Here is a 16,953-nt window from a genome sequence, read left to right as displayed (position 1 = left end):
TCTTTTTTCCTTTTTATGTTTATGACTAAATGTGCATGTGTTTCTCTAAGCTAATCTGGTGTTGTTTTTCTCCCATGAAATCCTGTTGGTGGTTCTATACTTACCGCCACACTAACATCTGATGAATCTCACTTCAGAGGGGAGAACAGGCAACAGGAGGAGACAAAATGGTAATGGATGAAAGAAATCCTGCCACCTTGTAAAAGTTGCATGCAATTTATTAATTTATTTAAGAAAAGCTTAAAAAAAAAAAAAAAGTATGTTTGCATGTGATTCCCAGTCTCCCAGTGTGTCCTAGGAGCTGGTGTTTTCTACTGCATTACGCTGAGGGTGTGGAGACCTCTGCGGCTGAATCCTAGCTCAATTTAGGGCATGCTCAGATGGTGGAAGTGATGCTCTGTGTTCCTGCTGTGAGGACACCCTGGCTTCTGTCTCTGGGAGAGATCCAGGCTGATGAGAGGGACTGGGGTTAAGCCATGGGCACGGAGAACCCGCAGTGCGGGCTGTGCTGGCGCAGTGGGCAGGGGGACCGGGAGCCACCGAGAGCATGTGCCGGGTCAGGAGAGCCCAGGGTGACAGTGAAAAACTGTATGGCTGAGCAGGAGCAGCCCAGCAATGCGCTGCTCTGCTGCCTGCCTAAAATAGATGCTGTACCCACAGGGCTCTCTGTGAATGATCGGGGTGTGCCCAAATCATTCCTGGTGTGCCCTGAGCCTTGTCAGCTGCCCGATGACATTGTTTGGGTTTAAATGCCTTCTCCTGTTTGAATTATTATCTTCTCTCTAATGATGCAGTATGTTATGAGTATTAAGTGTTCCAGTGAACTTCTGACTCCTGTGAACCAAGTAATGAGCTAAGATGTTCGCCTTCGGTCCTGCACCTGGGGTATGGAAGTGGTGTACAAAATGGTTCTTGCTTTTTAATTTGTAACTCTCCAACAGAGACAGTGCCAAGATAGTCATCTGTACTTCTTGGTAAGGAGTGCTGTTTACCATATATTTGCACAAAGTGGTCTTCGTTCAGCAAAAATGATACTGAAAAGGTACAAGCAGGCAGCAGAGCGTGGTACCTGCACTGGGAGGTGTGCTGGGGCTGAGACAGGCAGCGAGCAGCTTTCACCTTCCGCCCTCCCAGGGACTGGAAATGTGGCTCCACCTTTGAAAAGTGCCCAGTAAAATCACTGCATGGGTCTTCCATACAAAGGCGATGACACCTCTAGTATCGGACATGTTTGTTAAAAGGTTTTTTTGGCAGAAATTCCATTTGTAAACTTCAGCAATTGTCCGTATCATCAGGACTCTGCTAGCCATGCTGGAATCTGTCCTGTGAGAATGAGTATTTCTGGGCTGTTCTCCTTAATGTGTGTTTTGACCAAACATGTAAACGTGCCGATATCTGTGTATGAAGTTGTGACTTTGGGGATGTATTTTTACAATTTAGGTCTGCTGCCTTCTAAAAGACAGGATTAAATTGTAAAAGCTTTAAAGTAAATCCAAGAGAACTGGTATCCAACTGCTGCCCCATGGTTTACACTAAAATCTCCCAACTGTTTGTGTAACATATTGCAGAAATCACATAACAAACTAAGGTACAGAATGTTTGAGCTGCCAGGCATCTTTTGGAAAGATAGTTTCCAGAAAACAATGTTTTCCAACTATTTAGTTGATTTCTGCATCCCTGCAATTTGGCATATACTTGAGAACTTTGCAATAGTTTATATCACCGAGCCTGAATATGCAATAAAAATTATTTATCAATAATTGACCAGACTATTGGGTTCCCTTAACTCAGATTTTATTGAAATTTGACAAAATTTTCTTATTATTTAAAATACAGGCTGAAATAATCTGTGTAGTTGTTTGTTTTTTTTTTTTTAAACTTTGAGCATGTGAAGAGGTCTGACTGATGTCACCAAGTTCATACTTATAGTTAATTAAATACGCGGGGGGGGGGGTATGTAAATGTGCACATATATCTACACAGGCATGGATTGTTCGAATGTTGATGCAATAGTGATAGCTGAATTTAATAACACCCTGATTTAAGTAGCCACTGTGACTACTGTAAAATGCATACAAACGTAGGAAGCAAGATTCTGCTCCATCGTTGTTGAGGGCACGGCTGGTAAGCAACCGTGTCATGTTGGTGCCTGAAGGAGATCCGTTAGACGGGTTCCTTTAGGAGCTGACGTGAACCCCTGATTTCTGCAGTGGGAGCCATTCTTCAGCTTTGCAGGTGGGTGCTTAGCCTCTGGGCCAGTGAGCATTGTATAACTTTTGCTACCAGAGAAGCTTTAGAAATACATTTAAACTTTATATAGGCCTAGGTGTTTAAAAGAAACAAAATAACCATAAAGATGTCATGCATTTATGTGCTTGCTCGTACAAAAGCAGTCTGGGGTGACATTTTGGGCTCTTATTACTGCAACAGCTTGAAGGCTTGCTGAGCACTGACAGGAGTTGCTTGATTCCGTGTTAGCCAGGTTGGTAGCTTATTGCCATAAAACTCATGATGTAGGGTGGGTTTTATTTATTTATTTAGAGTTACCATCTTAAATCCTTTACATTGAAGCTTCTCACCTGTCCAGCACTGGTACTGAGTTTGACCTGTTGTGTTCTGTATTGTAAGTATATAAATACTGACTTAGAAAAGAAATATTTTCCTTGTCATGTTAGAATGTAACATTATGTGTGAAGATGAAAAACTAAATAATCTTTTCAAGCAGGTTTTTTTAAAAAAGAGTTGTGATGCATCTAGTTTGATGCAATCCTTGTTCACCTCAATTTGCATTATCCAAGGCAGACATGCTTTTTTTTTCTTTGTCTAAGAAAAGCATCCATTAAAGTTTTAAATTAATTATTTTAACTAAGAAATAAATAGCTTTATGAGTTACGTCTTTCAATGGTCAGTTGTATTCTTTTCAGAATATGTCATCAAAGCACAGAGCAAACATTTTACTTCAGGGGCAGATAACAGCTGAAGGTTGTTATGACCCCATGTAGCATATGCTTTTGTCTCTCTTCTAGATTGTGCCTTTTCCTCGGAAGGTAGGTGTGACAAGGAAAACTTGCTTCAAGCAGCTCAAAATGAGCCACCTTGATTTGTGTGATGAGTTACTGTGGTGGCTGGCAGAGCACGTTTCACTTGGCTTTTATCTGGATGTGCTGATGGTCTTGGCAGTTTGGATTTTTGTCACTAACAATTTCAAAGTTAAGGTTTTTTCTTTGATGTTGGTTCTTTTTTTTTTTTTTTTTTTTTTTGTTATGTTCAAAATGTAAGCTTACACCTAAGCTTTGAGGTTTGAGGTTGAAAGCACCTTTACTCTTTTACTCTTTGAAATGTTGTACTTCACCCACGGAAGTATTTTGCAAATCCTCTCCAGAGAAACTGTCTGGTGCCTGTGAATATAAAGCTATTGTAGTTACCAACAAGCAGACGTGAACAGAGAGAATGTTCTTGTATGTTAAATAATGAAAATGAGACCCAGTAATAACTCTGAAAATGACGTGAGGCAGAGCCAGAACTTTCTGGACTGTGCTGTTAGCTGAAATTTCTTCTTGTTGGTTGGTTGGTTGAAATTACTTCTCGTTGCCAGTGCTGTGTGGAGGGGTCTGTCTCATCTACAGATACTACTGCCTTTGCTAAGTAGAGCCCTGCTTTGCTGTAGGTGTTGCTAAAATAATTTACATCTGTTTTATTTTCCCCTTCAGCTCCAGTTCAGACATTTTGAGAGATCTGCAAGGGCTTGAGACATGTTCAGCGTCCTCTGACAAGTAAGTAGAATATATGGGTGGAAAAGTCCTTGCGACTGATTTAGGTCAGTAGTTTCCCGTTTGTGGAATCCTATGCATTTTCTGCAGGAGAGGCAAACGTCTCTAAAAAGTCAGCTTCTTGGTGAATCTCCACAGTTGTGGAAGATACAATTTGGTCACTGTTTTTGGATCCTTGGAAAATAAGACCTGGGTGCTCCAAGGATCTGCAGATGACCAGTTGAAAATCGTTGTTCAAAGGTATATTTGAGTATGAACATATATTTAAAAAAAGAAAAAAATAAAAAAAAGAGGGAATGGATTTTTATGGAAAATTAGGGGAATCTGATCTTCTATTGTATTTAAAGTTACATTGTTGTCAGTCTCACCTATATCTCTGTCAATTTGAACATACTGGAATTGCAGCATCTGTTTCGATTTACTTTTGTTCAAAGAGAGAAGAGCACTTTCTTGTTTTTAAAATCTTAACATCTTATGTCTTTAAAGCAAAGGTCTCCATCTATTATATAGTGATAATATTTAAAATTCGGGTCTAGCTGTGCAAGGTGGTGTATAAAGAAATACTAAGAAACCTTCCAAGGGTTCCTGAAGTAATCAAATAAAATATGTGAAGGTGGAGAGGAAATATAGGGACATATGGGGGCCTTGAAGGTGTGCAGTTATAGTGAAATTCTAAATAGCGTAGTGTTAGATCAGATGAAAAGCTCTGTAGTTATTATACAAATAAATAGGAATGAAGACTGGTGGAGCCTGCAAAAGTAGCACAGTTTACCCTTGCAGTTGAAATTGGCTTGATCTGGGATCTCTCTTCAGATATCACGTCCGCTTTGGTAGTTGGTCTTAGGGGCGTGATGCAAACATTGGCATAAAAATGTACCCATTTTTGTGAGTAAAGGTAAAGTTCACCTTTTGAGTATGTAAAGTGGCTGCTCTGGCATGGTGGTGGAGGATGGGGCTGGAAGTCCTACCCCGTGGATGTTGTGGTGCTCCGTGCCGTCAGGGCTCCGCTGCTTTCTGCGAGAGCTCAGGAGCTGGCCAAGAGATAACAGCCATGGAGTGAATAGTTCTGCAACAGCACCAGCATGAAGAATGGTAACAAGAGGTATATATTTTTAAAACAAACTTGCACTTAATGGTGGAACTGTATTTAATTACCATGGGGAACTGTGTACTTCCTCAGTATTTTCTGTAAGAATTCATTGCACCATCTTTTACTGAGGGAGAACTTAAGTTTTGATGATTCTGTGCTTCCTGTGGGAGAATATTTAATATACTTCTCGTGGTATTTTAATTGTCTATGTAATGACTGGAGTATATGGCTTTTATATATTACATCTAGCTTTAATCTTGTAGGTAGTAGCTAGTCTACCATATATGTTAAAAACATCCAGTTTAAAAGTATTTTTGAGAAATTTTGTAAAAGTGAACGGCAAGACTAACAGTCTTCACCTTCCCAGTCCTATTTTTCATATCCTTGGAGACTGCTATCTCCAAACTTGCAGATGGTGGACTATAGTTTCTTGATCAGCAGGCAGTGACTTGCAATTAATTTTGGGGATGGTACAATCGAATTATTGTCTATTCTTTCTTTTGTGCTCCCTGAACTCCATTCTGAAGATGCCAGTTGGCAGAACTGTTTTCTGCGGTACTGGAGATAATATGCTGTGGCTTAAGGGTTTGGCATCTGTGGCGTCTTGTGTGAGTTGGAAAAACATGTTCCTTAGTGGAAGAAGAAATGGGAATGTCAATAATGAAAACAGTACTAGAGTTCGTTAATGGAGTTTTTCTACCTAGCAGTAATGGATGTTAACATTAGTTATGATACGTATCCATAGCAAAATCATTTGTTCCTTTGATAATTTCCTTCACCTAGGAAACTTCTCGGTCATTTGGTGGGTTTAAGTCAAGTGGTAATAAAGTTTGGCCAGGTTGACAAGTGCAGAAGAATGTTAAGTAAAGCAGATCTGCAACTTTCGTTGAAGTTGTTCTGTTCATTGCAGAACTGTATCCTGAAGGATGCTGCGTGGCACGGTATGTCAAATGAGGGCTTGGCTTTGGCAAACTTACCATGGGAAGGCACAGGCCAGCATACCAAAGAACAGACAGATGGTACATTACATTACCAGCCCAGATTTTTTGAAAGTGGAGTTATGCCAGAAAGATATAATCTCTCGAAACTTTTTTTTTTAAGAGTTAATAATCAGATATTTGCAAAACAAGAGAACCAAGTGATATAGAAACTCCATTTTTGGCTTTGCATTTTAATATACTTCTGAACATAAGGTAGTTACCATTCTGTTGTGGAAGAATGTAGGCATCAAAGCTAGAAACTGGCAGAATATAAAACAGTAAAGCTAGCCTTAAACTAAATGAGATTTCTGCTTCATTCTGTGTCCTAATTTGTTTTTGCAAATTCTCGAAAACAAACAAACAAAAAAAAACAAAAATGGGAGGGAGGGTGCAACTGCTGGTGGATGCTCTTTGTAAAGTGAGACATTAGCAAAATGGAGAGTTTGAATGTTGTTTCTCTTTGCCATACGTTGTGTTATAGTTTAGCCTTCCAGATACTTAAAACTATGGGCTTTGACTTACATTGCTGTCTTGCCTCTGGAGTATATTAAATGTTTGCCAGTGGGTGAGTATTATCAGAAGCAAGGTTTTCCCATGTAGAACAAAACCCTGTAGCTAATGGCCAGTTTGAATTCCTGGACTAGATATGCCTTTTCATTAGCTGTTTGAAGTTTCTCGCTGAAGCTTGAAAGGTGTAGTGATGGTCTGTGCGTAGCTTAGGCTCAAGTGCACGTTTTGTACTGATGAGAATAATTTTACATAGTCCATATTCAGACTTCTACATCTTTTAATACCTGGAAATCCCAAATGACATTATTTGATATTAGGGCATGAAGACTGAACATTTTGAAGTGTTACTGTGTGCTGCCCTACAGAATCTCACTTTCGAGGTAAGCACGTACCCGCCTGTTGGTGACAGGTCTAGTTATGAAACTCGCTGAGCCTCTCTGCAGAGCAAGACCAAGGAAAAGGGTCTTCATTTCGATACGGCTGTGATCGGGGAGAATGCATTTCTTTATACTTTCTTAGTATTTTAGATGCAAATCCTTATTATTGCTTTTACTGTTACATACTAAAAGACAAGCCAATATTGCTCCAGAGTATGATCCTTAAAAGCAGGTTGTTTTTTTAACTGAAATGGAGAAAATTATTTTTCTTTATGTAAATGACTTCTTTTTGTCAAATGTGATTTTAAGTCCTTCTTAAAAATACCTTCTATTTTATGCTTTTCCACAGTTTGGATTTGGGGTTTCTTATGTCTCTGGAAGGGAGAAATTCAAGCTAAAGCTTCAGTGGCAGAAATATGAACAGCCTGCTCTTTGCTCAGCAGTGGAAGCATGGCTCAGTAATGTTAACTTACTTCATTCAAGGAGTTCCTGGGAGCGGCAAAGATCACTGCTTTATACCTCCGCTCCTTACTCCCCAGCGGGAGCAGGGAGCTGGCGTCCTCTGCGGCGTGTCCAGATGATGCGCGGATGCCAGGCAAGTAGGGCACTTGCAGTGGGAAAGTTCCGTTCAGTAGTCCCGTCTGTAACCTGGTATGGTCTCTTGCGGTGCTGTGCTGGGGGGACACGAGCAGCACTGGAGCTTTCCACTGCCTGTTTTGTGACCGTTTTCTTTGTAGTATTTGCCAGTGTTCTTAGCAGGAGAGTTACAGGTTTTGTACAATTTCAGACTGAGGGCCTCTGAAAGGGAATTAGACCATGTAAAACAGGCTTAAAACTCGTGCTCACCCTTTATTTTCCCTGAGCGGATGAAAAAAATGGCAAAAGTGAGATGGAATGGCTGGGTCTCAATTGAAAACTAGAGCTTCGGTTTCTGAAAGCAGCCTTCTCGTCTGTTCAGGTGTTAAGCTGAAGTTGGTCTGGCCGTAACAGCTTCTCTAGGTGCAGTTATGTCTTAGTGAGAGACTCGTGTGAACAGATGAAGTCCTGAACCAGGATATTGTGCCTTTTCCAGTGGGAACAGTGATTTGTTGAGCATTTTCATTTACATGACAGATCCAATAAAGAAGCACTAAGCATTCATATTCTGCATTTTGAATAAATAGTCTATTTTTTAAGGTTTTAATGAAAATTGAGACATTATATGAATTCCCTAGAGTCTTTTTTCATTTCTACTAATTTTCTTGTTTTGACACAAAGAGATTAGAAGACAGTACTCAAAAATAAACCCAAGTATTTGTATATGACATCCTTGCTATTTATTTGTAAAAGTGCACAAATGGAGCAGTGGAGGGATATTTTAGTGGCAGTTTGGAGTATATTTTTAGCAAAATTTCATTCCTTTCCGGAAACTTACTTAAGCACAATTTCAGTGTTCTCTGAGCTTTCAAAAGCATTTTTTTCCTTGCTTGTCTCATCTGTTAAGTAACAAATCCAGTGGCTGTGGAGTAATATAATTGGGATGACATAAGTTCGTATTGCTCTGTTATCTGATGAAATTGAGGCAGCATTTCAGGCTCTCAGTATCCTCTTGGTGAGCACTTACTGAAAGTCTCACGGTCCTCTGATGCAGATGTCAAATAGGTTATTGATGATGCCAACTTAACTGCAGGTTTGGGTCAGTTCCTTGGGCAGTATCAGATCTGAATGCCTAAAAATTAATGTGGGGTTTGATGAAAGGCTTTTATAGTGACTTTGCCGTTCAGTCATAGCTCAGTTTCGCTCCTAAATATGGTTGCAGCTTTTCTGTAGAGCTTTTAATGAAATTCCAAAAATGACACGTGGTGGATATATTTCCTATATGACTTTGTTGTGTGGAGAAAATAAAAAAAAAAAAGGGACAAAAAGGACAATCAGTCATTAATTGTTCACTGTTGCAATTCAAGATCCCTACCTACCTCAAAGTGTAGCTTGGTGTTGTGAGAAACAAGTTCACTTCATCCCTAAGGTAAGGTAGGGTGCTAGAAATGTCATTGCAACGGGTCTATACCTGACTTGACCTGAGATGGGGATAAAAAACTGTGTAGTATGTAGTCAGGATCTTCTCCCTGGACAAGCAAACCTCATTATTACAAAATGCACTCTAAGATATGGGAAGGGATCTGACTTACCAAAATACTAACATTTGCACATTTCTGTAGAAGGTCAACTACGTTTGTTTTGCATTTTTAATATTGGTGGCACTGTGCCATGCGACCAGTGGCTCGAAGTCTAAGAGTACAAAAATGTTCTTATCCTAATTAAAATGAATGTAAACCGTGCAGAGTTTGGAAGACTTTCGAATACTGCCTCAATTCTTAAAAAGAAAACTCTCAGATATGGAAAGCGTATCAAAGATCAGAATGCGTTCATTTTTGTCCTAGTTCAGCGTGTCTTTTCAGACATGCAGTGGAGAGATATTTTTTTCCACATGCTTTTAAAATGTTCAACTCTAAGACAGTTTGGAGTTAAATGCTCCTTTGCTTTTCTGTGGTTAGTTATTAAAATAGGCAAATTCCTTTTTCTTTGGGCAAAGAACATACCTAACTCAGTCAAAATCACCTTTAACTCTTAGTTTTCTGGAGTCTATTTAAGCGGCAGTCCCACATTAGCAAGATACTGTGTATTAACCAGCTTCATTTCAGGAAGACAATCTGTGGCTGACAGTTGGCTCACTGCTTTCAGAGGAACGCGTTTACTTCAGCCCTGTCTGGCTCCACAAACCAAGTCCTTTAGCCATTGCAACCAAGTCTTTTTTTTCCTATGGTCTCTGCCTGCCACTCCCTGAGTTGGATAGGTATACCCAAATCATTGCCTATTTTTCCCCCATGAACCACAATTATTTATTAGTCTATGCTGTTGGCAACTTAATTTTTATTTATAGAATTATTGGCAGACAAGTGGTTTTAAATTCAAGTTCAGAAATAGAGTAAGGTTTTAATCCTTCAAATATAAATTAATTTCCTGATCTTGAGCAAACATCTTTGTGCAGGTGTTAATAGGCGAGGCATAAAAATTTGCATCACATGTGACCTGCTTCTGGAAACAGTTACATATCCGAATAGCTCTGTTGGCTTTGGTGGTTGCTGGCATGTAGGATTATACAAATGCCTAAGACCTTGCAGGTTCATGGCTTGATAAGCATTTAGTATTACACTGACATGGACCCTGCGTTCAGAAATTGCCTTATTAAACAAAACCTCCAGGCAACTATTGCTTGTTTAACCCGTTTTTGTGTCTGCAGATGACAGTATCAGTCTGCTTAGTGATCTTGTGGGGAGAAATGCAAATCTCTGACTCACACTTTTGTGAATGTGATTACATATTCTGTAAGCAAAAGAGATTATTTTTTTTTTAGTGAATTTTGTGTTTTCTCTCGTACCCTTTACACTCCAGGAGAGTGAGTCAAGTCACAGGGTTCAAAAAGTTGCTGCTCCCTAGGAAGGGCCCTCCGCTCCGCACGGAGCAGTGGAGGAGGCTGCCTGCCAAAGGAGCTGTGGCAACAAGATGAGTGCATGTCTGCAGTGCGCAGCCATCGTCCTCCGCTTCTGGAGTGGAGAACGTATAGAGAAAACTAGCTGGAGATTGATTTTTGGAAGACAAAGATAAAATAAATTTTCTGTGTCACATTGGGGTCTGTATTTATGCCTTCTAGAGTAGCTGGGATTGGCAATACCACTTGTTTTTTCCCAGACTTTTAGGATATGTGCGTTCTTGTCAAAAGGTGTTAGCTGACATCTAGCACACTTAGGCTCAGGTCAGGACAAACCCACAGAGGTGTCAGATGAATAAGAAAATATTTTTCTCTCTGAAGTTTTGCAGGTGCAGTCATTTGTATTCCTTGTAACTATAGTAAAAATAATATCAGTCGGAGTTTGGAACCTCAAATGGGCTTTGTTAAATTACAAAGCTTCCAGTCATTTGTCTGGTGTCTCCATAAATCCCGTACTTGCGATGACAGGAAAGGGGCTGCCGGGTCTTTATGTAATGGGTTGAGGTAGATGTCCAGTGGTGAGGATTCCACAGTTTCCTAGTGTTAATTTGCTTAACTATTGCCATCATTAAAAGGGTGGTTATTTCTTTGCTGAAAAGTGAGTGATACATACAGGCCTGGTAAGAAGAGAAGTGGAATTTTTAAGCTTTGGAAGACTATTACCATTTCTCCTCGGTCCTCTGTTTTCCAGAGGAAACATCCAGTTTCTGTAACCTTTCCTTATAAGTTGTGTTCCCTACACCTCTAATCCCTCTAGTCGTTTTTCTTTTCTAGCCTCCTTTAGAGGACAAGGGAGTGATGGGGGGGGAGGCCGGTGTGCCATATACATACTGTTCCAGCTGAGACATTGCTATAGCTGACCCTCTTGGGGGCATTACATGAAAAACAAATGTTTTGGTCTGGTTTGTGCCCCTCTGCCCCCCCTCCCCATATTTCCCCTTTTCAGCCTTTTGGGTATCTTGCATCCTCCACAAGTTCCCCATAGTACAGTGGAACCTCATTAACCAGTGTATTTTTGGATGTTATTACCTTTCTCTCTAGTGAAATGTCAAACTGCTTCAGTGGAGTGATTCCCATGCAGGTATGTGTTCTCTCAGATACGTTACTGGTTGGGTTTTATTCTGTATTGGCATTTGAGGTGCAAAGTGGTCACCAGTCCTGGTACTGGGTGCAGATTCTGTCTCTTTGACCAACTTAAACTGTTGCTTACCAAGAATTCGTTATTTGTGTATTTCTGAAAGGCTCGATAAGTATGAAAACTGTGATGAAGTACGTACTGACAGTGACACTGAGGTGTCCCGATGGTATCTGGCTAGAGTGGTGTGACGTTTGGGTGTTCGAGTGAGTTGCAGAGGTGGTGCAGCTGTGTCGCTGTTTGTACCTTGCAGCCTTTTCGGGCTCCAGTATTACACAGGCATCCTATTTAAGTGCTCTCCGAACTTACATAAGCGGCTATAAATCATGTGAGCAGTCCTAGATAAGACAAAGGGCATAGTATTTGCAGGGTGGGTCTTTAGATTGACTTTAATCGGTTGGAATAGATTTCTGTGACCAGTATCTTCTCTGGCTTAGTGGTAGTTACAAAGCTTTAGATTACTAAAAGTTGTAATTAACTTCCCCATTTTTTTCAGTTTCCTTTTTTTTTTATTTTTTATTGGCATGGAAAATAATTGATTAATTCCTCATTTAATTAAATGTTAATTTTCTGGTAATGTTTGCATCCTATCTTAAATTCAGCAAAACAAAGGTAGAAAATGTGAGCTACTTCATTATAGAACAAAATCTGGATGCAATAAAAGGATGGTAGAAAGTGATAGCTGTAAGGTCATCTATAAAGTGGATGAAATACTTATAAATAGTTGCAGGATTGTAGAAGTATTTATGGAAGTGAAAGTAAAATCAGTTGTCCTCAAGCACTTTAAAGTCAAATAAATATAATTATTTTGTCAGTGGGATATTTGGTATGAGATGAAGGCTGCTACAGAGAGTTTACTTTGCCATCATAAGCTACAAGGACATTTGGAAATACTTTGAGATAATATCCTCTGGCTTCAAATAGGTAATCAAGTTTAGGGTTTTATTTACTGGAGGAGGGAGAATACTGATCCAAGACAGAGAACAGTGCTATGCAAAGCAAACGTAAAACAGTACAAATGAATGCAACGCTGATTTTCATTCTGCAGCTTCAGAACATGCCATACAAACCCATCGGGTTTAGGATACTTGGCTGCGAGTGCCTGGGCTGTCATCTGCCTCCGCTGCGCACACCAGCACTGTCGTTGCCTGGCGTGCCTGCGAGTGCTCCCTGTGGTCCGGCTCCTTCCTCAGAACACACGGCAGTGAAGAGATCATTATATTAATGACTGCTTATCATGACATAGCTATCCGAGTTCTGCAGAGCATCATTTAGTATGCTTTTCTGTGCCATAACCGAGTCCTTGTGAAGGCGCTATCGCACAGTGCTGTGGAAGGCAGCACAGCAGGGTTAGTCACTGTCGAACCCGCGCTCTGCAGTGCACGCAGCATCCCTGTGAAGAAAATGCAAAACAACACCGAGAAGTTTGAAGGGCAACAGTGAATAGCAAATTAGATGAGCCCCTAAACAGTCTTTCTCTATATTAATTATATAATCATATTTGAAATCATTTACCGAATCTCAAGAATTACTTCTTACCAGTTTTCTGTCAACCTATAGGCAGAATATTTCAAGCTAGACCTCAACAATTCATTAGTAAGTAACCAGTGCAATTCTTCCCAAACTGTGACAGTGTGCCAATTGTATCTGACAAGAAGGTCTCAGATAAAAAAATAAAAATTGATAAGAACCCCCCCTTTATCACAGGCTTTTCAGTGTATATATTTTTTGCTCTTTATAGCCAAATAACGTCTGGGCAAGTGCAGAAATTAATTTTACAGTTTTTAATTTTAGTGTTTAATGTATTTTTAGCTTTTAATGCAGTTAATTTTTGGAGAAGACCCCTTACGTTGTTTTGTCAGGCTAGTCTCGCTATCGGGAAGGCGAACAGCATCCTGGCCTGTATCAGAAGCAGTGTGGGCAGCAGGAGTAGGGAGGTGATGGTGCCCCTGTACTCAGCGCTGGTGAGGCCACACCTCGAATACTGTGTTCAGTGTTGGGCCCCTCACTACGAGAAGGATATTGAGGTGCTGGAGCGTGTCCAGAGAAGGGCGATGGAGCTGGTGAGGGGTCTGGAGCACAAGTCTGATGAGGAGCGGGTGAGGGAGCTGGGGGTGTTCAGTCTGGAGAAGAGGAGGTGAGGGGAGACCTCATCGCTCTCTACAACTGCCTGAAAGGGGGTTGTGGGGAGGTGGGTGCTGGTCTCTTCTCCCAAGTGACAAGTGATAGGACGAGAGGAAATGGCCTCAAGTTGCGCCAGGGGAGGTTCAGGCTGGATATTAGGAAAAATGTCTTTCCTGAGAGAGTGGTGAAGCACTGGAAGAGGCTGCCCAGGGAGGTGGTGGAGTCCCCATCACTGGAGGTGTTCAAGGAATGTGGACGTGGCACTGTGGGACATGGTTTAGTGGGCATGGTGGGGTTGGGGTGATGGTTGGACTTGATGGTCTTCCAGGTCTTTTCCAACCTTAGTGATTCTGTGATTCTGTGAAGTGCTTTGCTGACCATTGGGAACTACTTTTATTCACGAATTAATTCGCTAGCTGTGGCCACTGGGAGTGGTACCTCTGGCAGTGTGGGGCCAGGGCGATAGTCTTGTTGGTGGGAAACTCCATGTCAAGGCCATGGCTCCTTGGTACCAAATGGGTGCAGCTGAAAGGCTCCGGCTGGCTTGGAGAACTGTGAGACTGCTCTGTGCCCATGAGCTAGCAATGCGCCCTCGGATGGGAAAAGCAAAGGAGATTAATAGGCAATACACTGCGTCGGACACAGCTCGGGATCCTTCATCCGTCAATGGCCAAAGCCATGTGCTCTGGAGGAGGGTTAGTGTATCACTTCCATGTCCTGTCCCTAAAGAGTGTGCTGCTCCAGTGTCATTCATCAGAAGCTCATTATGACCTAACCGCCAAAGTTAATTATCCTTTGCTCTGTTGTACAACTGTAGAGCTGGATGGAGAGAGGCAAATTCTCCTTGGCCTAGAATGGAAGATATGGCCGACGTACAAGAGTTGGGTATTGCAGATACAAAGAGCAACAGCTTCCCTGGGTTTGGTTGAAGACAGCTGCTTTAGAGCTTAATTTAAAGGAAAAGGGTAATTTGTATCATGGCACTCTTAAAACATCTGTGTATCCATTTATGAATACTGTCATCAGTTAGCCTGTGCATTTTAGTTCGGTGTGGGACTGCCTTTGGCAATGCATTACTGTACTGCGAGGTTTCACAAAACTCAGCCTGAGCATTTGCATTGAATTTAAATAATGCAAAATTGTGAACTGCAGCAGAGAAAAAGGTGGCTTATGTAAAGAGGTTTTGTTAATATCTAATTTCACTAACTTTTAAAACCTTAGCTGCTGCTAGGTTAAAATGAGTGATCCTCTCCACTGAATGAATGCAGGGGATGGAAATCAGGGAGTGCAGGGTGCAGCTGGGAGGGAAAGGCCTTCGCCTTCGGTCTGCATGCATTACAGAAATCACACTGGTAGCGTTTGTAGCGCTGAGGATTGGGGAGGGTTGGGTAGGGTTATGCATGTGCATCGTCTCTTTCTGTGCTCTGCAGGTATGTCCGTTTAATCACACTGCCGTCTCCAGAGGCACAGGCTAAATCTTAGTGTGCTGGGATTCGTGCTGATCTTCCTGGACATGGTTAATGGTCTCAGATGCAGAAATTCTGTTTCCATTGTGGTGCTGAACTGAGCTCTGAAATACGAGTTGTTCCTGTTCATCTCTTTTCATATATATCTTGTGGCAGTCAACAGAGACATGGACTTTGGCATTTGAGAGTTTTCCGTTGTTATTTTCAGTTGTGAATTCCCAGTTTAAGCCAAATGAATAGTCCCTGCAGGATGGATTCATCCTAGCAAATGGTAAAAAAAAGAGTGCATTTGTAAGGAACGTTAGATTAGTAATAGCTATTGATGGATGAGTGATATCTTTCATGTCAACACTATGTGGAATTTTAAGCTCTGAGGCTGAATGATGGAAATTAGCTGCTTAATTTAAATATGGCTTTTTTCTTTAAAATTAACTCTGTGACTAAAAAGAAAACACTTCTTTTGAGTTTCCAGTGGAAAATTCTTTGTCCATAAATGAGAAGAGCATCTGGCAAAGAGCCTGTTTAAAGATGGGAATCCCACGCACTTTCCTTCTTGGGTAACTGTGACCAAAACCACTGGTCCTTTTCCTTGGTGGCTGTGCCACTGAGGATGACTCTGTTTTAAGTTGACCTTTTCTGATACAACATAATCATGGCTTCGTCAGCGCCAGGGGCTCTTCTCATGTATGGACAAGGAATCTGAAAGGTTGCTGCTGCTCCTTCCTCTTCCAAACTGGTCTCTGGTGACGGGAGGAGAGGCACACCACTCCCTTGTCCCTGCGTGCTCAGGGTGAACAGGATGGTTCGTGGGTGCTGTCATCTTTGAACAAGAAGACAGAGCAGTGTATGTCTTCACCCTCACCAGTAACACATACATGTGTGTGTGCCCGCGTACTGCTTACAGCACTTTAATACAGCCTTCAGTATTTGTTGCGTTTAGAGCATCTTCAAAACCATATTTTCTTTTTTTTTTTTTCAGCAGCAGTTTTCTGGGTCTGAAAGTTAACAAAAGAAAGTCGCGTCGGCCCCAAATGGCAGAAAACGATCAACTGCTTCCCAAGACTAAGCGGAAGAAGAGCTAGCACTGCAGTGGTGTGAAGCTTAAAACCGTGCAGAAGGCTTAATGCTGAGAAATACTACTTAGCTTTTTCCAGTTTTCAGTGTATCTGGGTACTTAATAAAATTTTCGCATAACTGTCATTCAAACTGCCTTAAAATAACCAGACTGGTGTGCTGATGTTTTTTGTTTACAGCACTGTGGGCCATCTAACTCTGAGATAGGGCATAAAGTACCGGAGTGCTGCTGGAGACTCGAGCTGTGTTTTCCGCCGCGCGGCAGCGTCGCTGCTGAAGGATGTGGGTCTGCGCGTTGCCGCAGCTCCTGCCCGCATCCCGCAGAAGCTTGCTCTGGCCTCATGGAAGTGATCGTGGGACAGCATTTTGCTTGCGGTCGGGCAGATGCTGATGCTCCAGTTACCTGGCTCAGCTGGGGGAGAGGCGTGGGGGGAGCTGAGGGACAGGGCAGACTTCTGTTCTACAGAAATGTGCTTTTTTTTTTTAATATGTCCATGTAAACAAGTGTCATTATTTCAGTTTAAAGTCATTAAATTTGAAAGAAATTGGAAGGTTGTTGGACATTAAGTATTCTAGCTTTAAAATAAATACTAGCATCAAAAAGTCATTTCTTAGAAGATGATGGAGTTTTGTAATGAAATAAAGCAATGCAAGAAAATTAACCTGAGCAACAAGGTAGATTTTTAACAATACAGCTTGTAAGCAAAATACATACCATGCAAGATATTCAAAGATGTTCTTACTGAGCCCTGAAGCTTTGGTCATAGCCTTTTGTTGGGAACTCTGCAGAGAAAGCACAAAATCTGTTGAAGATCGAGGGTCGTGTGTCTTGACTTTGGGCTATAGCTGTAATTGGGACTGGATGTTTTGCTTTTAAAAATATTCCTCCTCAAACCAT

The 16,953-nt window shown here is 41.3% G+C and overlaps 1 protein-coding gene across 2 annotated transcripts in view; it reads left to right on the top strand.

The window, feature by feature from the left end:
- RAD18 (RAD18 E3 ubiquitin protein ligase) overlaps window positions 1-16,252 on the top strand; it is a 62,980-nt gene extending 46,728 nt beyond the window's left edge. The window contains exons 11-13 of one of the 2 annotated variants that reach the window (XM_059823342.1): window positions 3,027-3,047; window positions 3,711-3,773; window positions 15,964-16,252. In XM_059823342.1, coding sequence (XP_059679325.1) covers window positions 3,027-3,047; window positions 3,711-3,773; window positions 15,964-16,063 — 184 coding nt within the window. In that variant the 3' untranslated portion in view covers window positions 16,064-16,252. Of the gene's footprint in view, window positions 1-3,026; window positions 3,048-3,710; window positions 3,774-15,960 lie in introns of both variants that reach the window. The other variant, XM_059823341.1, reaches the window with a different exon arrangement.
- The last annotated feature ends 701 nt before the right edge of the window (window positions 16,253-16,953 follow it).

The sequence above is a fragment of the Gavia stellata genome, chromosome 12 (assembly GCF_030936135.1).
Source record: "Gavia stellata isolate bGavSte3 chromosome 12, bGavSte3.hap2, whole genome shotgun sequence".
NCBI lineage: Eukaryota > Metazoa > Chordata > Aves > Gaviiformes > Gaviidae > Gavia > Gavia stellata.
Note: the sequence above shows the minus strand (reverse complement) of the source record. Positions and strands in the feature narration are given on the sequence as shown.